The 18,920-nt window shown below is 53.9% G+C and overlaps 9 protein-coding genes across 9 annotated transcripts; 4 read left to right on the top strand and 5 right to left on the bottom strand.

Moving 5' to 3' along the window:
* Nucleotides 1–1,119: 1,119 nt before the first annotated feature.
* G647_10215 (uncharacterized protein) lies at nucleotides 1,120–1,347 on the bottom strand (the record flags this gene model as incomplete). Its single annotated transcript, XM_008726207.1, has 1 exon — nucleotides 1,120–1,347. A coding segment is annotated over one exon (228 nt), but the record flags the coding sequence as incomplete, so codon positions are not given.
* A 447-nt stretch (nucleotides 1,348–1,794) lies between these two features.
* Nucleotides 1,795–3,653, bottom strand: G647_10214 (uncharacterized protein; the record flags this gene model as incomplete). The annotated part of the gene is made up of 5 exons (XM_008726206.1): nucleotides 1,795–2,086; nucleotides 2,192–2,789; nucleotides 2,844–3,022; nucleotides 3,072–3,283; nucleotides 3,345–3,653. The coding sequence occupies 5 exons, from the start codon at nucleotides 3,651–3,653 to the stop codon at nucleotides 1,795–1,797; spliced, it is 1,590 nt and encodes a 529-aa protein (XP_008724428.1).
* Nucleotides 3,654–4,608: 955 nt separating this feature from the next.
* Nucleotides 4,609–4,893, top strand: G647_10213 (uncharacterized protein; the record flags this gene model as incomplete). The annotated part of the gene is made up of 2 exons (XM_008726205.1): nucleotides 4,609–4,624; nucleotides 4,679–4,893. The coding sequence occupies 2 exons, from the start codon at nucleotides 4,609–4,611 to the stop codon at nucleotides 4,891–4,893; spliced, it is 231 nt and encodes a 76-aa protein (XP_008724427.1).
* Nucleotides 4,894–5,450: 557 nt separating this feature from the next.
* On the bottom strand, nucleotides 5,451–6,999 carry G647_10212 (uncharacterized protein; the record flags this gene model as incomplete). The annotated part of the gene is made up of 2 exons (XM_008726204.1): nucleotides 5,451–6,754; nucleotides 6,810–6,999. The coding sequence occupies 2 exons, from the start codon at nucleotides 6,997–6,999 to the stop codon at nucleotides 5,451–5,453; spliced, it is 1,494 nt and encodes a 497-aa protein (XP_008724426.1).
* A 1,582-nt stretch (nucleotides 7,000–8,581) lies between these two features.
* Nucleotides 8,582–9,717, top strand: G647_10211 (uncharacterized protein; the record flags this gene model as incomplete). Its single annotated transcript, XM_008726203.1, has 3 exons — nucleotides 8,582–8,634; nucleotides 8,688–8,832; nucleotides 8,881–9,717. 3 exons carry the CDS (start codon nucleotides 8,582–8,584, stop codon nucleotides 9,715–9,717), a joined length of 1,035 nt encoding a protein of 344 aa, XP_008724425.1.
* A 719-nt stretch (nucleotides 9,718–10,436) lies between these two features.
* On the top strand, nucleotides 10,437–12,657 carry G647_10210 (uncharacterized protein; the record flags this gene model as incomplete). The annotated part of the gene is made up of 2 exons (XM_008726202.1): nucleotides 10,437–10,586; nucleotides 10,657–12,657. 2 exons carry the CDS (start codon nucleotides 10,437–10,439, stop codon nucleotides 12,655–12,657), a joined length of 2,151 nt encoding a protein of 716 aa, XP_008724424.1.
* A 469-nt stretch (nucleotides 12,658–13,126) lies between these two features.
* G647_10209 (uncharacterized protein) lies at nucleotides 13,127–14,518 on the bottom strand (the record flags this gene model as incomplete). The annotated part of the gene is made up of 3 exons (XM_008726201.1): nucleotides 13,127–13,157; nucleotides 13,227–14,439; nucleotides 14,509–14,518. 3 exons carry the CDS (start codon nucleotides 14,516–14,518, stop codon nucleotides 13,127–13,129), a joined length of 1,254 nt encoding a protein of 417 aa, XP_008724423.1.
* An 854-nt stretch (nucleotides 14,519–15,372) lies between these two features.
* Nucleotides 15,373–16,336, top strand: G647_10208 (uncharacterized protein; the record flags this gene model as incomplete). Its single annotated transcript, XM_008726200.1, has 2 exons — nucleotides 15,373–16,026; nucleotides 16,175–16,336. 2 exons carry the CDS (start codon nucleotides 15,373–15,375, stop codon nucleotides 16,334–16,336), a joined length of 816 nt encoding a protein of 271 aa, XP_008724422.1.
* Nucleotides 16,337–16,584: 248 nt separating this feature from the next.
* Nucleotides 16,585–18,324, bottom strand: G647_10207 (uncharacterized protein; the record flags this gene model as incomplete). Its single annotated transcript, XM_008726199.1, has 2 exons — nucleotides 16,585–17,640; nucleotides 17,695–18,324. 2 exons carry the CDS (start codon nucleotides 18,322–18,324, stop codon nucleotides 16,585–16,587), a joined length of 1,686 nt encoding a protein of 561 aa, XP_008724421.1.
* Between the last annotated feature and the right edge of the window lie 596 nt (nucleotides 18,325–18,920).

Raw genomic sequence — 18,920 nt, 5'->3', positions numbered from 1 at the left:
TTCTGAAGGATGGATTGTCTATAGATTTAGATTTAGATTTAGAATTCGACACCTTCCGACGGGAAAAAACCGTCTCGCAAGAGAAAAGGTTTTCGTCTCACCTTCAACCCACCGCAGAGTCAAATGTGTTGGTTTGAGGGCAGAGTTTTTGCTTGCCACCAACCAACATGGACATGGATGCTGGGTGTGAAGGCAGGGGGGGTTTTGCCCTTCTCTTCCTTACTTTTCCAAGTACGATGTTTTCTCTTGGTTTTATAAGCAAGATGAGTTCATCTGATCAGCTGGGCGGTGAGCTTCCAATTCAGTATCTTATGGGGTCCATAGCGCCTGTCATTGTGATGGTCCGCCTTCTGAGGTATTTCATTTCGTTCATACTCAGGTTCACATTTCCGTGACCAACAGCTTTCACCTTGTGTGACAGAGATATCTATCCAGCCCTTAGACGTGACATCGAGACTCGTACCTCTTGCTGTGTCTGTACTTGCGTTTTGCTGGCTGAAAGATGAAGTGATACCACTCGTACCGCTCGCCGAATTAGTTTTGCTCATGAGACTAATTCACACTCCGGACCTACCAGTCCAATTTGTCTTGTATATTGACACGATTCACCGACACGGACTGCCTGTGGTCCCAATGACATTCGAGGGAATACCGCTTATGAGATGGCTAGACAGCGCCGATAAAGACGCTACGTACCTTCATCGACTAACTACTCCATACACGCACATGCGTACCAGTGCGGGTCCTTTCCGTGACGGACTTACGAGGCTCGAGCGTTCAGGGGTTTGGAGAACACTCCCCGCACGCCAAGGACGCCAAGAATACAATGCCAAGAACGTCTTGTCGAGCTTTCAAGGGTCTTGGTTGAAACGGCTCCGCGAAGATCTACAGGCGTACGGAGTACTCAAGCGTCATGGCCGCTGACATTTCGGCACAGAGTTCATTGCACTCTCAAGCTGCTTCCCCTTCATCCAGGAGCTGAAAGGTTAGCAAGCTCATGGAAGAATGTTCGCGAGCGGCGATGCCAGCCGTCTGCGCTTCGCAGAAGCCGTCACCAAGTCAACGTCTGCTTGCTCCCAGATATGAATGGTTGCAGACAGTCCATTCTTCCTCGTGCGCGAGCTTGACGTCCCGATGGATCCATCCTCGGGATGCGTGATAATTCAGTGCCTCGAGCATGACTTGCTGCAGTCGAAAAGGGAGCTTGTCGCTCGTACCTATGCCTGGGTATTGTTGAATCAAGTACCACAAGTTTCCAGGCTCAAGGCACATGCAGTTGTGTACGACTCCGGGATCCCAGCCTCGTGAGTCCGACTGTTCGACTAGATGTCTCTGTAGAAGATGTGAGAAACCATACTGTAGCAGGCGAGGTGGTCGGACCTATTTCGGACATACTGACATCCTGAACGTGACTTTGACTCAATGTGGCCTGCCAACGTGGCATAAACGGCCAGATACCTTCACGTACGCAGGACAAAGTGTACTGATCACTGCGGTCGTCCATGGGTAATGCATGCGTCTGAAATCACGCGGAGTGATGATGAATGAGAATGGACGCCCGTCGACATGCGAGTCCCTCTCCACGTGTCCTTGCACCACCGCCTACGGCAACGCGTTTTGATCCATTCAGAGGCCCAGGCTGCTGTCTTCCCCTGCAAGGGACTGTCCGTTCCTCGGTAACGGCAATGGCAACCCGCAAGCCGGAGACGCGACAGCTCGAAGATGGTAGTGGGTAGACTGTCCCAATGTCGTGAGACCAAATCAACTGATAGGATAGGCCTTCGCTTTCGACTGTCACAAGACCTTCGGATTAGCTCTCGAAGCCCACCTAGTCTGCTGCTCGAAAGCTCGTCGTTCCTCCCCACTTAGGTTTTGTAACCCCTGTTCTCTCAACTCTGCAAACAGCTCAAGCGCCTGGTCGTACGTCTCGTTCGAGGTCCATCCGTCGCGATGGACAAGGTGTTCCAGGGAGTCCCAGAAGTCGGCTTGCTCGTTCCACCCCTCTGCGTCGCGGTAGTGGGCTTCAAGTTCCTCGTCTGTGAAACTGATGGGGCAAGGGGTCTCGTTTGTGATTTCATTCCAGTGGCTGTTAAATGTTCTTGTGTCAGAAATTCGAATCTGGAACCTGAAACCCCACCGTTTATGTGCACCCAGTTTGTGCTGAGTCGCAGCAGGCACGGAGTACACATACCGGACAATACGAATCAGACACTCTCTAAACGGCACGATGTCTCGTTCCCACGTGTTGGCAGCGAAGTTAACTGCATCACGCCTCAAGTGCCATTGAGGCATGTGAAACAACTCGTGGAGGATCGGGTTGGACTTTCTGGTTTCGGACTCGTAGACCCATAGCGCAAGGGACTTCTCAACCTGTGCTCGAATGCGGGCCTTTTCTGCTTCGTCGGCCAGGCCTTCGTACTTGGGAGGCAACTTGAGCATAACCTCTCCATTGTACCTGATCAGGTGCGGATGACGGGCTTGGAGGAATAAAGGGCCAGCCCAGACATCCTGCCAGTCAATTACGCTGGTGATTTGACCGTTGCGAACGAAAAGATTAGACGCGCGGATATCCCAGTGCCAGAGTGTTGATCTGACCAGGTCGCGTTTCTTCGGTAGTAATGCATCTGCCACGCTGATGAACTTCTCATACAACGCGATGTGGCAGCTGGGAGTATTTTGCGCTGCTGAGTCGGAGAACATCCCGGGTCCGTGCTTAGGTGCGGCGTGGCAACGTAGCCATTCGATTTCGCGGAGGCCTATTGCCTTGAGATAATCCTCAGGGTGTTTCCCTCCTCGACGTTAGCACATATCCAATATCGAATCTTCAGAAAAGGTGGACTGACAGGGGCCACGGTCGATCTTCATTCCTCCTCTGCCATGGATCCAAAAATTCGTGTCGACGACCGGACCGATGGCAAATCTCCTTTCCGTCTCATCTCTCTGTGACTGCAAAGCCTCGCCATCAATCTCGGCCTTTTCGCAGCCTGGAAAGGCGTCCGCCGCGTAGTAAAGGTTGCCGTAACTATGTGCGTCAGTTGGGAGAGCCACTCTCGCTCATCAGGGTAACTGACCGCGTGAACGAGATTGACAGAAGCTTTTTCTCAAGGGCCACAATTTCATCTACTATCTTGAGCTTATCATGGAGCTCGAAACCATCCCACAGCTCGTGGAGTGGAGTCCCATTGGCTTCCTCCATCAGGATGTATTCCGACTCAACAGGGTTATTAGCATTACCACTCCAAGACAAGACCTTAGGAACCGGGACGGCAAGGATATCACGAGCCTGCCGAAGAATAAAGATGAGCATCCGCGAATAGTATTCGAAGTTGGGGGATTGTCCTCACAAAGTCTATGGTTGCAACTTCAGAAGCAGTGGTTCTGAAAGACGGCCCAGCGTTGGGATTCGGTATTCGCGCAATGACAACGTTACCATCATCCATCATAAGTCGGAAGACTTTGTTGAATCCGCCCTCGGCAAGCTTGATCATAGACACGCAAGCATGGGATCCAACCGTTTTGGCCGCGATATTTTTGAGCTCCGATATATTGAAGCGTTTGTACCGGTCCCGGAGCTGCTTTTCTTCGTCCCATAGCCAGCGTCCGCCAGAGTAGCGGAAGAATTCCTCGTTTTCCGCATCGCCAGATGAAGACATTCTTTGAGTGAAACGATGGAAAAGCTGAATGCGGTGGGGAAGAACTTGCTTTGACCGAAGGCTGTGTCCACCAAGAGCAGGGACACGGTGGCGACCAAAACAATTGAGATAGTCATACATGGCTTTCACCCAAGCCTATCCACACTCCATCGTAGTCGTATGCGCGGACTGAGCGAAGTTACAAGAGCGTGAAGGTGGGCAAGTTACCAAGTGCGTTGAACAGGTTCAGGAGCGAGTCCGAGAAGAGACAAGCTTGGTTTCCTGTCCGCCAATCACAGTCGATCGAGGACGATCCGCCGCATTGGAAGACCCACGTGACGTCTTGGCATCCTGAGCCAATGGGTGCCTGTTGACGACATTACAGGAGCTGGGCAGGGCTCAACCAGCCAGCCTGAAGCAGCTTTGTCCCTGCTGCGGACAAGATGACTTGTACAGCGTGCTTCTGCATTCTAATTGGCGTCTGTAGCCCTGCTGAGTTGTCCACAGCGAGCCACAGCAACACTGCTGCCTCGATTTGCCTGAAACCAACGCCATCATGCGGCCAAGATTCGCGCAAGGGTGTCCACCATGCAAGTGCGACGGTGATTTGGAAGACGATCGCCGAAGAGTTCCATCTGTACAGCATTGGGCTGATCTAGTAAGAAACCGTGCATTCGACCAGTGACTTCCACAAATTTCACCAGGCTTTTGTTCGGTTGGCTCGAATCCGCAGCAAGTGATGAAGTTAGCAACACCCGCCAAGGATATCACCCATGGCTTGAGGCATGCGTCAGTCCCTGTGTCGAAGTTGATATGGATGACAACGACTTGAATCAGAACGAATTCTTTCCTGGGCACAAGACTACCCTCCACGCTCCCGTTTTGCCAACTGTCTTGAAATCATCGCCGCCGACATCTTCTTCCTTGGTAAGGTTCCACACTAGTAGCCCAGCTCATTCGCCTTCCGGTCAGTCAGATGTTGGACGAGATCTGTAAGCATGTTGATGTTCACACACTCATGAATTGCACAGTAATCACGATGCCAGGTCACGGTATCTCAAACAAAACCTTGAAGACGTTCCTAGACAAAGCCCCATGGGCCAAGGTCGCTGAAAAGGCTTCTGACACCCCACAAGGGCAGCGTCTGTACCCTAGCCGGACTTCGCTCAATGATGCAAATTATAACTTCAGAATTGACAAGGGTACGAACAAGGACGGCAAAGGCCGAATTGATATTACAGGTCAACAAGAATGCGAATGACAAAAAAGTAAAGGAAGCGGCGCAGAGGAATAGTCATGCTATCTTGGCCACATCGCTCTTGGACACGACAGAGGATCAAGAAGGAAAAGAAGCGAGGAAGCAGTTCGAAGAAGACTTCAAGAAAAGACAGTGAGGACGAGCACGGCTGTCCAGTCGCAAAATGTGTAGGTTAGTTAGGTGGACCGTAGCCAACCAAAGCCACTCGTCGCTCAAAGTGTGTCATCTTCCACGACACGGCGTCCTTCGTCGAAGCTGTCCACGAGATCAAGAGCGTACAATACCTGTAGACGAGACTACGAGGCACATAGAGCCGTGCAATGGCCTGTCGTCACTAAAGCTAGTCTATATTGAGGACATCCGATATAGATGCTAAGATGCGGCTGATGATCGAGCAACCCGATGAAGCCGCCAATGGTGTCAACTCTGAGAGGTGTATTCTAGTTGAGTTGCAGAGTCCGACTCACGAGGCGTGCTTCTCTTGTACTTCCTTAAAGGATACCAGACGCATTGGAGACTCGCCATTGCTGCTCACCCAAATAAGCCGCAATTGGCGAAACTCATGCCGCCACTCCTTCCTGGAGCACCCGCCTCAACCTCACCACCAAACCACGAAAGCATTGCCATGCTCGCTCCTGAAGGGCTTGATACATTTCAGTCCTGGCAGACAGATGGTGACCCGCCCACTTTGCCTCACCAAGCTCGCCAATGTAATGGGCCATCGAAGTTTCGACAAATATCCAAAACACAATAGCCCATTTCAATACATCAGCAGCCCCACCGAACTCAGCAGAGGCCAGCAGCGGGTCTTTCGCAACACCCAGTCTCACAGCAAGTTGTTGGATAACCTCATCGAGGTCATAGTTGCAGGAAGTGGCGACGTCGGTGCAGGACTGAATGGTGTGATAGAAGTCGGTGAAGACCCCGGCCCTATGCTTGCTCTCGGCCTTGTCTGCGTCTTTCTTTCCCCTTCCAGCATGGACACAAAGGCGGGGATGCGGGTCGTAATGGGCTTGTTGCGTCGTCTCTAGAGCTTGCAGTCTCCTTGCGTAGAGCGTGCCTGATATGGTGGTGAATCTTCCACAGCTATGGGGTTCTGTTCGAGGGCAAGTGCAGCATGTTGCGTTCTCGTCTGAGTTCTTTGCTGCCGCCGCCACAGGCTCCCACGCCGCCGCAGGAAATAGCGCTTTCCTAATGTACCGCACTTCAGAAGCCGGAAGGTCGAGAATTTGTCGCTGTGTTGACACCGCTGTCGTGGGTTTCGAGACGGCTGGAGTTGACATTGACCATGTTAGAGGGGTTTCCGAGATTGGCTCCGGCAGTCTCGGCACCTCTGATTTGGCTTTTGAGACAACTGGGGGTAGATTTGGTACTGAGGGAGGCGCCAATCTTGATGTCACTGGTGCCGGGTCCGAGATTTCTGATGAGGGTAGAGATCCTGTTAGTGAAGGCCGCGATGTTGGTAGTATAGGCTTTGGTTTTGGGTCTTGCTCTGGGTCCGGCGCTGGTCCTTGGAATCTAACTCGTTTGGCCGCATTTCTTGCTGGGGCATCATCCTTTGGCATCGGGAGCTGCGAGGTATCCTCATCAAGAGGACGCTTGTTAGAAGACTTTGTTGGCTGTTGCCAACACATGCCGAGCATGCTTTTCAAACTCAAGAAATGGTCACGGTCCATTCCCAAGCCTTCCTCGAGCAGAACCATAGTAGCATTGTACTGCTTCTCCACGCCGGGAGAGGACCAAACTTCAAACAGAGCATAGTAATCGTTTGGTGCCACCGTGATCCTGCCGAGCTGATTTCTCAGGGATTCAGGGTCCTCGAGAAAGCTGAAACAGAGTTCTCCATAGTATTTGCATAGGTGATCTAGACCAAGCGTCAGTCAAATCATCTTGCGTGAGGTCAGCTTTAGCAGAGATACCTCGTTTCCTCTGCCATTTCCTTCGTTCCTCAAAGCTATCCCAATCAGACGGCTTTTCCATCCTAAAAACCAGGGTCTTGCCAATAACAACCTGCGGGGTATCGGCACCCGACTTGGATGCTGTAGACCGCTCCAAGGTGTTTTCTTCGTGCCATTCGACCTGATCTTGCCACTGATATCCCGGAGGCATTGTTTCAATGGATGATGAGGAGGGCTTCGGTGGATAGCTCTCTCGGAACCGTTGTCGATGTTTGACCATCATTGCGGAGCGGATCTGCTTGGACCCCGGTGGATGCATGAGGAGAGAAGATGGTACAAATAAAACAAAGGACTTATAGTCTGCGGTCCTTTCGCGCACTGCTTTCACAAGGTCACGTCGCACGTGACCAGGAGGGTAGTTGTCACCCGCAGGTAGTTGACCGGTATTGTGAAGAGACGTTGCCTGTCACCGCACATTGATCGAGGGTGCGACAGTCATGTGCAGGAGCTCCTCGTACGGCGACGACAAGCTGGTTGTATACACACAGATTGTGTTGCTTGACCCACGAAACGGGGCTGGTCTTGATAGTCAGCAGTGTGTTTACATGGATCCGATGTTCGCAAGGACAGATGGTAGAGGGGAGGCACATCGACCGTAAAGTGTGCTGCGATCGTCCTCGACTATCTTTCCGCTAAGTGACAAAGGTGTGAAGTCAGTGTGAGAGCGGCCAGACTCTGCGACGGTCTGATGTTTCCATGTATTCAATGGCTTGGCTCTGCTGTGTTGCTCGCACTGGCCGCGGAGGAAGGCGCCATCAGCGCGACCGGCCACCGCGATATTGGATGGCCATAATGCAGTCGTCGACCACGTCCTCTGTCTCTCAGTGCAGGCTTGGCTTTCATTATTCTGAACAAGCATTAAGAAGCGAAAAGCGTCCAATGTCCATGTCACGGGCGGTTAGCTGACCGACCGTCTCACTCTGGGCAATGTGAAGCAGCAGCCTGCCTACTAGGCTCGATAGCTAGAACGATGAGAATGAAGGATAATCATCACGCCGTTGTCCTTTCCAATGATGGCGTTCGTCGACGTCGTGCTGTCAAGTTTCAACCAAGATGAACAAAGGGCATGCCGGATATGGCATCTCCTCTGTCCGCAAGCAGCTAATGGATTTTATTGGAAATATGTGATTTCCATTGTCCAAGAGATTCATGTATCTTCTTGTAAAGTCCCTGTGTGTCTGCGTAAAGATACAAGCATTGTTTGAGAAAGGGCAAGTAAGTGTGCTTTGAGAGGCGTCTTCACGTGATCTGATCATTGCTGGATCACGTGTAGCTGGCTGGCTTGGAGTCAAGCCGACTGTCTACTGTATGCCAGCCCTGCGGATTGGAGTTCGGCAGCTCCTGCATCTACTGGACGGAGTAGCTCTGTCGGCGATAATGCTAAACCTCGGTCGTTGCTGGTTAGCTCCGACCAGCAAGATCGATACCTGCTATCACATCAAGTAATTAATCGGAAAGCCTGCTGAATGCATCCTTTTGAGGACGAAGTACGGCGGAATCGGCGCCTATCGCAGATCTGACCTTTCCACCACGTTCCCTGCTGTAGCCGCCTCATAAGTCCGGGCGTCCCGGGCAGCGGCTTGTCCTGCGGCAAGAGTGCTGATCGGGAAGTACAAATAGACGGTCGCACCTCGTACCAGCAATCGGAGCCGGTGGTTCACCGCATTCTTTACCGACCAAGAAGCAGTCCATCGAGCCCAGCCATCTCCACTGACGCATCTCGAACCAGCGAAATGGAGTACAAGAACCTCGGTAACAGCGGCTTGAAGATTTCCAAGGTCATCCTGTACGTGACACTCGCTGTGACTGGATTGTGCAACGCTGATGCACCTCAAACAGTGGCTGCATGGGCTATGGTACCCCAGAATGGCAAGGCTGGGTACTTGATGAAGAGGCCTCTCTACCGCTTCTGGAGTATGCGTATAAGATCGGCATAAGGACATGGGACACAGCGGATGCATACGCAAGTTCTCCCTCTACGCACGTTGTCATTATACATCAATCTCTGTCCAGGCTAACAAAGAGGCTATAGAGCCACGGCCGTTCGGAGGAGGTCATAGGCAAGGCAATCAAGAAATACCAGATCCCACGGGAACGACTCGTCATTCTCACCAAATGCTTCTTCGGCGTGACCCCAGACAAGATATCAAACAGTTGGGTTTACGGCAACGAAGGCGAAGAGTTGAACCAAGTTGGACTCAGTCGGAAGCACATCATTGACGCCGTCGACAAAAGTGTTGCTCGATTGGGAACTTACATCGATGTTCTCCAGATCCACAGACTCGATCGCTCGGTGCCTCGTGAGGAGATCATGAGAGCCTTGAACGATGTCGTTGAATCAGGAAAGGTGCGGTATATTGGTGCTTCTAGCATGGCAGCGTGGGAGTTCCAGGAGCTGCAAAACGTTGCAGACAAGCACGGATGGCATAAGTTCATCTCCATGCAGAACTATCACAACCTGCTTTACCGTGAAGAGGAGAACGAAATGATCCCCTATTGCAACCATACGGGTGTTGGTGTTATCCCCTGGTCTCCAGTTGCCAGAGGTGCTCTCACACGGCCCTGGAATGACCGAGCAAGTATACGGGAGGAGACCGATGGTGGGCTCAAGTCTCTTGTGCGTTCGGCAGAAGACAAGGTTGACCGTGAAATTGTCGGACGGGTGGAGGAAGTAGCCAAGAAGCTGAATAAAAGCATGGCTCAAGTCGCTATCGCTTGGAGTCTCAGTAAGGGCGTCAACCCTATCGTGGGTATGAACAAGAAGGAGCGCATGGACGAGGCTCTCGAGGCGAGCAAGATCAAGCTGAGCGAGGAGGATATCAAGTTTCTGGAAGAGCTATATCTTCCAAAGAAGAGGCAGGGCTACTGACCAGGAACACCATGAACCAGTCCATCACCGGACGGAGACAGATCCAATGCTCTCGGCCATGACAATGCAGAGCGACGGAAGAACCAAGATTGTCTCCAGCCACCACCGCTTGAAGGAAAGTCTGATAGCTTTGTGCATTTCATTCCGTGCTCCAAGTGAGTGTCAGCAATTCGGGGATCTCAGCGACTTCACAATAGCCAGATGACGCCAAAATCACTTGCACTTTCACTTTCACTTCACCTTGAGTTTCCTGTTGCTTCACCACGGCGCGGCGGCAATATTCTGCGCACAAAAGCAAACAACACCGCGCCTTGTCCTTGCTTCAGACCGTCCCCTCGACCTCTTCCTCTCCAACCTTTCAACGTCGTTTCAAGCTCCTCGTATCGTCGTTACAACTCCTTCTCTACCACTGGTTCTTCCCACTACACACGCGGCACGACTGCCGCACACAGTCATATTCACATCAGTAAGATCGCGTCCTTCCGCGGATTTTGTGCTATGCCTGACCGCATCTTAGAATCATCTCTACCGGTGCCTTTCACCTCACAGCAGACAGCAGTGCAGGTGGTAGGCCGTGATACCTCTTGTAAGCATGATCCTATGATTTCGGTCGAGATCAGTGACTGATGAGCCTCAGATTGACCTCACCTCGCACCTTCCACTTAGCCATACCGTGACTACCACGAACGCAGCGCATTAGAGCTACAGCATAATCGACCATGTTCAGTAGCACTTACTCTAACGCCAACACCAGCGACGATGACGACTTTGTCGACGGTGACTCCGCATGCAGCAGTGAAGATGCGTGGCTCGGCGCTGCGGCTCTAGGGGAATCAAGTCAGCGCAAGAAAGTCACGGATTCGTCAAGGGTAAGTTTTAACTCCCACAGATCACTTTGTAATGTACCAGTAGTACAGTCGCGACTAACAGGTTTCCCAGGGTCTCAACGCGTACCTCAGAATGCGCGACTCTGTCAAGCTTCACAATCGCAAGACTTCGAAGGTCAATGACCCACTTCCGGCCAAAGGCGCTACACGCAAGAAATCCCACACTCGCCGTGGTCGTACCTGGCCCGGAAAGACCAGGACCTTGAAGTCAGTCACGTCGAACAAAATCCATGCAGCGGTGTTCCCTAACATGCGTGTGCCTGTCTACATGCGCAAGCGACAAACCAAGAAAGGACATTCTGGCTATGCAGCCGTCATTTCCAAAGCACGTCATGAGGTTGTGCCTATCATGCACGTCCAATGTCCTATGCCCGGTGGCACTTCAGTCACGACGCAGACTGATCCAGTTGAAAAGATCACCTGGGGCCCAATCTCCCGCATTGAAGCCACTGGCCACGCGAAACACCTGGTCAAGGAACTGCGCAAGGCTGTCAAGGCTGCCAAGAAAGGCAAGGCCAGAGCGAAAGACAACAAGGACGGCGAGAGTGACACTGACGGAGAAGAGACAAGCAAACCTGCCAAGTCGCCTGAGAAGAACGGGTCGACAGGTGAGGTCAAGCAAGGAGATAAGCCTGCGATCGAAGGTGAACTCAGAGAGGATGGTCTCACACCTGAGACTGCGTCCATTGCCGGCACTGATATTACCAACAACAGCATGGCTTTTCCTGCTCGTCGTGGTTTCAGAGCCCCACCAGCCACACCCGGCGAAGATGTCGTTTCCGGATCTTCATCAACTGCAGCTGCCCTATCCATGCCCACTCTCCCCATCATGCATCACATCGCAGATACCAAGTTGGTTGAGCACTTTCGCCTGCAGCACGCCAAGGATCCTGAGGCTTTCGAGGAAGAAACTTGGGCAATCAAACAAGGGCTCATTGATGCGAAAGTCAATCGAGGCGGAATTCCCACCTTGCTGAGAGAAGAGTACACGGTCGAGTTGGCAAGCCGCGAAGGTGCAGAGATTGCCGAGAAATGGGCGAAAGGCCAGGCGAAGAGCTGGGAGCATCCCAGTCTGCGGAGCCGTGGCAACAGTCTCAAGAGCCAGCCCAGCTCTGGCAGCCTGAAGGCGCGCGGCGGTGGCGGCGATGTCGAAGGCACTGGACTCAACCCTGGCGCTGCGAAGAAAGAAAATCGTGATTGGCGGTTCGTCGTCATCAATCGCGCACCGGACCCTTCTCCAGCTTCAAGTTTGCCCGAAACAGAACACGACATGGCAGGTCCGACATCAGGACTCCCCGTTCTAGAGCATGAAAAACCCACAGACAAGCCCAGCACTGAACAGGGCGAGTCTTCGACAGTGAAGGACGACTCAAAGCCCAAGGCGACTATGAAAGCAATCAAGAAGGCATTGTCGCGCCTCAACGTCGCTGACAACATCTCCAAGATCACGACTTATGGTACTGTCCGTCACCAATCCTTTGTCAAGCGCGAAGTCAGCGACCACGGCGAGAAGCGCACCGTGAAGACATGGATTGAGGTCACCGAAGTGTATGAGGTGCCCAATCCCCAGAAACTGACTGTCAAGGACATTGCTGCAGCGGTTGAACAAGAAGACCGAGACATGCACAAGAGTAAGGGCGAATCGGAGCGTGATGACAGCGACGATGACGAGAGTGAAAGCGATGACGACCTTGGCGAGAAAGAGATCGCGAGCCTGAAGCAGACAAAGAAAGGCAAGGCGAAGAGTTCAAGCGACGAATCATCAGGCCATTCCTCGGATGCCTCCTCTTCTTCCGATAGCTCCGAGTCCGAGTCCGGGTCCGATAGTGCGTCTGACCATGATTCTGGCCATGGTGCAGGCGACCATGTCTACCACGATCCCAACGAGACCGGTGCCGCATCTGTCTTCCGCTCTCTTCAGTGCCTTGGAGAAGATCTCGACGCCGGGAATCTTTCGCGCATCTCCAATGACTTCGGTGCATTGATTGCTGGATTGCAAGGCGAGGGAAGTTTCAACGTTACTGTGGATGGTGCAGGGTTGACCGCGTGGTGAAGAGCCTCAACCCTGGAAATCTTCCGCGCATCTCCAATGACTTTGGGGCACTGATTGCTGGATTGCAAGGCGAAGGAAGTTTCAACGTTACTATGGACGGTGCAGGGACGAAGACCGCATGGTGATCGTATGGAGATGAAACAGGCGCGACGAGCAATAAGTTTGAGGTGAAGTTGAGCTGGAACACACGGCGATTGGACATGAAATGAGTACGCATGAACTGGAGATGAGAGACGCCATCAGTGCGCAAAGGGCTGTTATTAAGCGAGATCGTGCTGGCATGGGCTCAATACTCAACCAGGAGCAAGAGGCTCAGTAGCAGCTGGCTTGAAATGCATACGCGTGCGACAACGAGAATCCTTGGTCTTGAACCTGGACTACCACGCGATCTCTGCCTGCTGGAGGGATTTTTACTAGAATACACAGTCCTTGACGCCTAGCTGCCGAGCCTCGGCCGCATGTTGCTGGTCTACTCAGCTACCCACACGGCAGCCATACCCCTATTGACGAAGATGTTAGCTTAGGCTCTCTTCCTAGGGACAACAATGCATAGGGGGAATTTCACTCACATGCCAGTTCCAACACACATACTCGTGACGCCGATCTTCTTGCCCGTCCTCTTCAACTCGGTGAACAGGGTACTCACCTGCCTGGCACCGGTGCAGCCAAGAGGATGTCCAAAGGCGATGGCACCGCCCTTGGGATTGACCTTGTCGAACGGTATGCCCAGCTCCTTGACGCACCACACGCACTGGCTGGCAAACGCCTCGTTGATCTCGAAGATGTCGACGTCGTCCTTGGAGATGCCGGCCTTTTCCAGCGCGACGGGGATGGCCTTCCAGGGACCAATCCCCATGAGGAGAGGCTCGACGCCCACGACCGACGCGGCCACGAATTTGCCCAGGATCGGCTGGCCCAGCCGCTCGGCGGTGCTGCGCTTCATCAACAAGACGGCGGCCGCGCCGTCGGACACCTGGCTGGCGTTTCCGGCGTGGATGGACCCATCCTTGGCGAACGCGGGCCGGATCTTGCTCAGCGACTCGGCCGTCATGCCTGGCCGGACGCCGTCGTCTGCCTTGACCGTCACGGTCTTCTCCTCCTCGGTCTTCGGATCCGTGTACTTGACCGTGATGGGCACGATCTCCTGATCGAACAGGCCGGCCTTTTGCGCCTTCTCCGCCTTCTGGAACGAACTTGCCGCAAAGGCGTCCTGCTCCTTCCGCGACACGCTGCGGTCTTTGGCCATCTGCTCCGACAGCACGCCCATGGGGACCTTGCAGTTCGCGGCCTGCATGTGGTTCTCCAGCAGGTCGGAGAACTCAGTCACCGCCCCGGGACCGTACTGGGTGGACATGCTCTCGACGCCGCTGCCGATGCCGATCTCAATCATCCCCGCGCGGATCGCGTTGGCGATGTCCACACACGCTTGTAGCCCGGAGGAGCACTGTCTGTTCAGCGACCGGACCGCCGTGGACGTGGGGAACCCCGCGACGAGTGCCGCGGCGCGGTACTCGGTCGCTCCGCCGCCGGGGGCGAGCACGCAGCCGGTGGCGATGTCTTCGACGAGGGTAGGGTCGATCCCCGAGCGCTCGATCAGGGCCTTGAACGTGTGGGCGAGGAGGTCTGCAGCGGCGGTGTCCTTGAGCGGGCCGCGGCCGCCTTTCGTGAAGGGCGTGCGCAGGGCGCAGGTGACGACGACATCGTCGGGGGACTTGGAGAGGATGGACTGGCTCTGTTTGCTCGAGCCGATGTGGCTGGATACTTGGGAGAGGCGGGCTTGTGCTGCGAGCGAGCGAATGAGTGAGTTTCACATGTCAATCGGAGGTGGGTAAGTTGAGGGCTTCTTCTTACCTGTCGACATTATGAACGGAGAAGCTGTGATAGCACGTCACAGAAAGTCGAGGATGGAGAGTCTGGTAGATGGACAGGGAGGGAAGGAATCTGAAAGGATGGTCGCAGCGAAAGCGAAAGCAAAAGCAGGAGGAAGAAGCAACGGATTGTGGTTTACGATCACAGGTCACCTGGATTGAAAGTCAAGCTGTTATGGCAGCCATGTTTCTCATGTGCATAATCCATAAAGGACATGCGCGCGCTGCGATGCGATGCCGAGGCATGTGCAACGTTGCAGCGCAACAGGCGAATGAAGTCATTTGTCCTGTGATGTCCGCTTAATTGTCGGTCACCGTACGGTGTACTGGGTACGGGGCACGTTTTGACTTCTTACAGGCCGGGGTTGGGCGTGAGGTGAGATGTTCAGTAATCGGGAACACGAAGTACTCGTAGGACGGTCACATGTGAAGATGGAAGTTCAAGTTAATACAAATGAATGTGCAGAGTACGGAGTACAGAGTACAGAGTACCTAGTGACGCTAGCCAACCTGTACTGAGTGCTTCGTACCCAATACTCCCTACTCCGTACCGTCCTCGCATTGGTTCCGGTGTTTCACGTGCTAGACCTTGACTTCAAATGACAAGGATATCGACAGGTCCGCGGCTCAACAGCTACACAGTCACGTGAACAGTACAGTCGTTGAACGGAGAAATTATTCTTCCATTGCCGCGCGTAGACTCTGCTCTGGAGGTACCTCGTAACTCGTACCTCGTATTCCGTGCTCCGAAGTGCATTGATTTTCAGCACCGTAGCTCAAACACCACTCCCACCAGCTACAGTATACACCACCATTCATTGCACGGTCACTACGCCAACACCTTGACATGGCAGTCCCGAACAGAGCATCCCGTGCTCTTACGTTCATGCGCCACTGCCGCTGCCGCCGCTCGCCGCCCTCCCTACACCAACCCCATACCCAAACCCAACGGCATGCCTCGACCGAAGCAACACCCTCTCCTCCGTCTCTGTCGCCGTACGCACCCTCGAACTTCACCCGCCCAACGACCGCAGCAGCGCCAGCAGCACCCTCACCCGACCTCCTTGCGGACGACTCCAGTCTCTCCGCCGCCTCGACCCTTCCCACCCCACGACCCGTGTACGCACACCCGATCTCGCGGCGGCCTCCGCCTCCGCCCCCGACAGAAATCCCCGGCACGCGCCTGACGTTCACGTCATGGGCGCTCTCGCTCGTCGGCATCGCCCCAAAACCAGCCGCGACGTACACGCCCGCACCCTTCCGCGTGACCAACAACCCGTACCGCGCGCGCAAGCGGTGGCCGCCGGATTTCCGCACCCTCGACCCCAAGCAGCAGTTCCACTTTGAGAAGACGTACCGCCGGCGGGCGGCGCTCAAGTGGGCGCGCCCGCGGTGGAACAAGGGCGTCAAACTCGTGCAGCAGACGTTGATCACCTTTACGATTATCTATTTTGTCTTTATCTGCGAGCCCGGGCACGGCATGGGCACGCCGTTTGATGGGGTGAGTTTGTGCTGCCTTGCCTTGCCTTTTCTTGGTCTTTGGGTCATTTGGTCCGAGATTACCCCTGCTATTCTTCGTTCCGAGGCCTTTGCGTTTCTCATGAAGGAAAGGAGTGAATGAATGGCTGACTGTGACGCGCGTATTTTAGTTCCGGGTTTGGTTCTTCGACAAGGTGGGCAGGCTGGGACAATTGCCCGAGTCGACGAGGGAGGAGGCCGAGAAGTTGAGCGATGAGGCGAGGCAGAAGATGAGGAGACAGCAGGCGGATACCACGGCTCGGGCGGCGAACTCACCGGTTGCTGGCTCTTAAGATGCATATCTTTTGGGGGCAGTGTCAAGCTGTCCAGCTATGTACAGCAGCTGTGTACAGCAGCTGTGTACAACTGATCACCGATATTTACAGACCAGCATTTCGACCGTTTGAAGCGCCGACACGGGTTTTGATAAGCAAACCTAAACGCCCACAGTACATCCCCTCGTCGTTCCTCAATCTTCACTGCTCCTGCCCCCAGCATTCCCACCAGTCACTCAGTCCCTCCCCACTGCCAGCCGCTCAACTCACGCCTTTCCGAGGCCAACCAGGACGAGGAGGGCAACGTTCATCACGACCAGGACAAGCCAGATGGTTGTGGCAAGCGCAGTTACAAGCCACCCGTTCCGCATGTTCACCCCTCCTCCAATGTCGTTGGTTTGCACGGTCATGATGTGGCTTCGACAGGTGAACCAGAGCAGCGGGGCAGTCACAAACGGCAGAATGACGCTCAGGCAAACCTGGCTTGCGGTCAATGCTGTGTTCAAGCCTTCCTTTCCGATCGCCCCTGCGATGATGATGCTCGGGATGATGCTGATGGACCGGGTAATCAGCCTGCGTAGCCATGGCTTCAATGTCCAATGGAGCATCCCTTCCGACACCATCTGACCGGCCATGGTGCAGACGATGCCGGCTGAGGTGCCAGATAGGAGTAGAGCGAGGGCGAAAACGGTCCCGGCCGCCTTGGAGAGGTTCTCACTCAGCAGGCGGTGGATGCCAAACAGATCCGCTTCGGTAGCCTCTGTCTTGGGGTAAAGGGATGATCCGGACACAATGAGGATGGCCGAGTTGACAAACAGAGCGAAGGTGAACAGGGAGGTGGCAAGCTCAATGACCGAGTACTTGAGGCAGGCCCGGATCGCATAGATGGACGGAATATATTTCTCTTCTTCGTCGTCGGACTCTTCCCCCATGGCGATGTGGCCGTTCTGTCGGTCAAACTGTTTCAAGCGTGGCTGAACGACCCCCGAGCCAAGAAAGATGGAGTGCGGCATGACGGTCGCTCCGATAATACCGCAAGATAGGTAGATGCCGTTGCCCTTGACAATCGCGGATGAAGGAAGATAGCCCTTGAAGACCTCTCCGGCCGAGGTGTCCTTGATGTAGGAGAGCTGGATACAGAAGCAGACCATGACGCCCAGAACAAGACACATGACAAAATACTCGAAGAGTCTGAGGCGCATCATGGAGCCATTGGGACGATAGAAGAGAAGGAGGATCAGGACATCGACCAGGGTAATCGCACATCCCGCTATTAGGGGTATGTGCAGGAGTAGATTCAGAGCTATGGCCGAGCCAATGACCTACGCCTCGTTAGAGTCTGCAATGTATCAACCAATTCGGGGGTTCTGGCTCACCTCTGCGATATCTGTAGCAATGATGGCAGACTCAGCAAACAAGTACAAGACGATATTCAGCCACTTGGGTAAATGCTTGCGGCAGTTTTCAGCCAGGTTCAGCCCGGTGACGCTTCCCAACTTGATACAGAGAGACTGCAGGAAGATAGCAAACAGATTGGACATCAAGATGATGAATAAGTGACGATACTTGGTGGCCGCGCCCGCCTCGACGTCGGTGGCATAGTTGCCCGGGTCGATGTAGGCGACGGCAATGAGGAACCCTGGACCCACGAACTTCGCGTACTTTTGCAGAATGACCACGACCTTGTTTGCAAAGGCCCGTGGTGAGCGGAAACTCTGAAGTCGCCGTGGGCGGGTTTGTTGAACGGCCGCTCGCTCGAGCGGATCAACCTTGACAGCGGTGGGTGACTTGACGGCGGAGGGGGTTGACTCGGCATTGTCGACCGGCATCACACGTATGTCTTCCTGTTCGTTGTTATCCAGACTCGACTCATTCGCTCTTTGCTCTCGCAGGTTCACGATCCCATTGAGGTCCGCCCGCGTGGTCAAGTCGGAACTGAGCCCATGTGGATTTTGATTCCAGTCCGGGTGCGCCTCGGTGTCGTCTGTGCGTGAGGGACAATTCATGATGGTGAGGCTTGGAGGACGGAAACTCGCTTAAAGGGACAAGTGAATGAAGATGGTGGAGCAAAATAGGTGTCACAGCTTGTATATCATACAAACCAGCTACGGAGTACAGTATGTGGTCACGGACGCTTGTCCAAACGGTTTCTTCCGACTCAGCAACTGGTGCGGTGAGGGGGTGGATCAGCTCTATGATGGAATCTCGCAAGCACGGCGGTGGACCAGAATGACAAAGTGGCACAGCCGTCAGCTGCTTATTCTTAGAAGAGTCTGGCCGCAGGAGTCCCTTTGCAGCTGACGGAATTAGCGAGAAGGAAGGACCAAGAACCGGAAGGCTAACAATTACAGGACTCCGTAGGATGTTGGCAGTTTTTAAATCAGGTACCAGGCACGAAAGAGCAGGCGCTGGTGAGGAAATGTCCGGAGCATAGATGATCGGACTGGTGGTAGGACACGAACTCGTCCAGCCTGACGTGTCACCTTCATCCAGCACTGGTACTCGTATGAGAGTGAAAAAGCAGCTATGTTCGATCGACGACACAGACCACCGTCAAAATGAGTTTCTGGACACTGTTCCTCTGTGAAATCCGCGATGCTGA

The sequence above is a fragment of the Cladophialophora carrionii genome (assembly GCF_000365165.1).
Source record: "Cladophialophora carrionii CBS 160.54 unplaced genomic scaffold supercont1.13, whole genome shotgun sequence".
Lineage (NCBI taxonomy): Eukaryota > Fungi > Ascomycota > Eurotiomycetes > Chaetothyriales > Herpotrichiellaceae > Cladophialophora > Cladophialophora carrionii.
The sequence above is the reverse complement of the archived record's forward strand: the minus strand, read 5'-3'. Positions and strand labels throughout refer to the sequence as shown.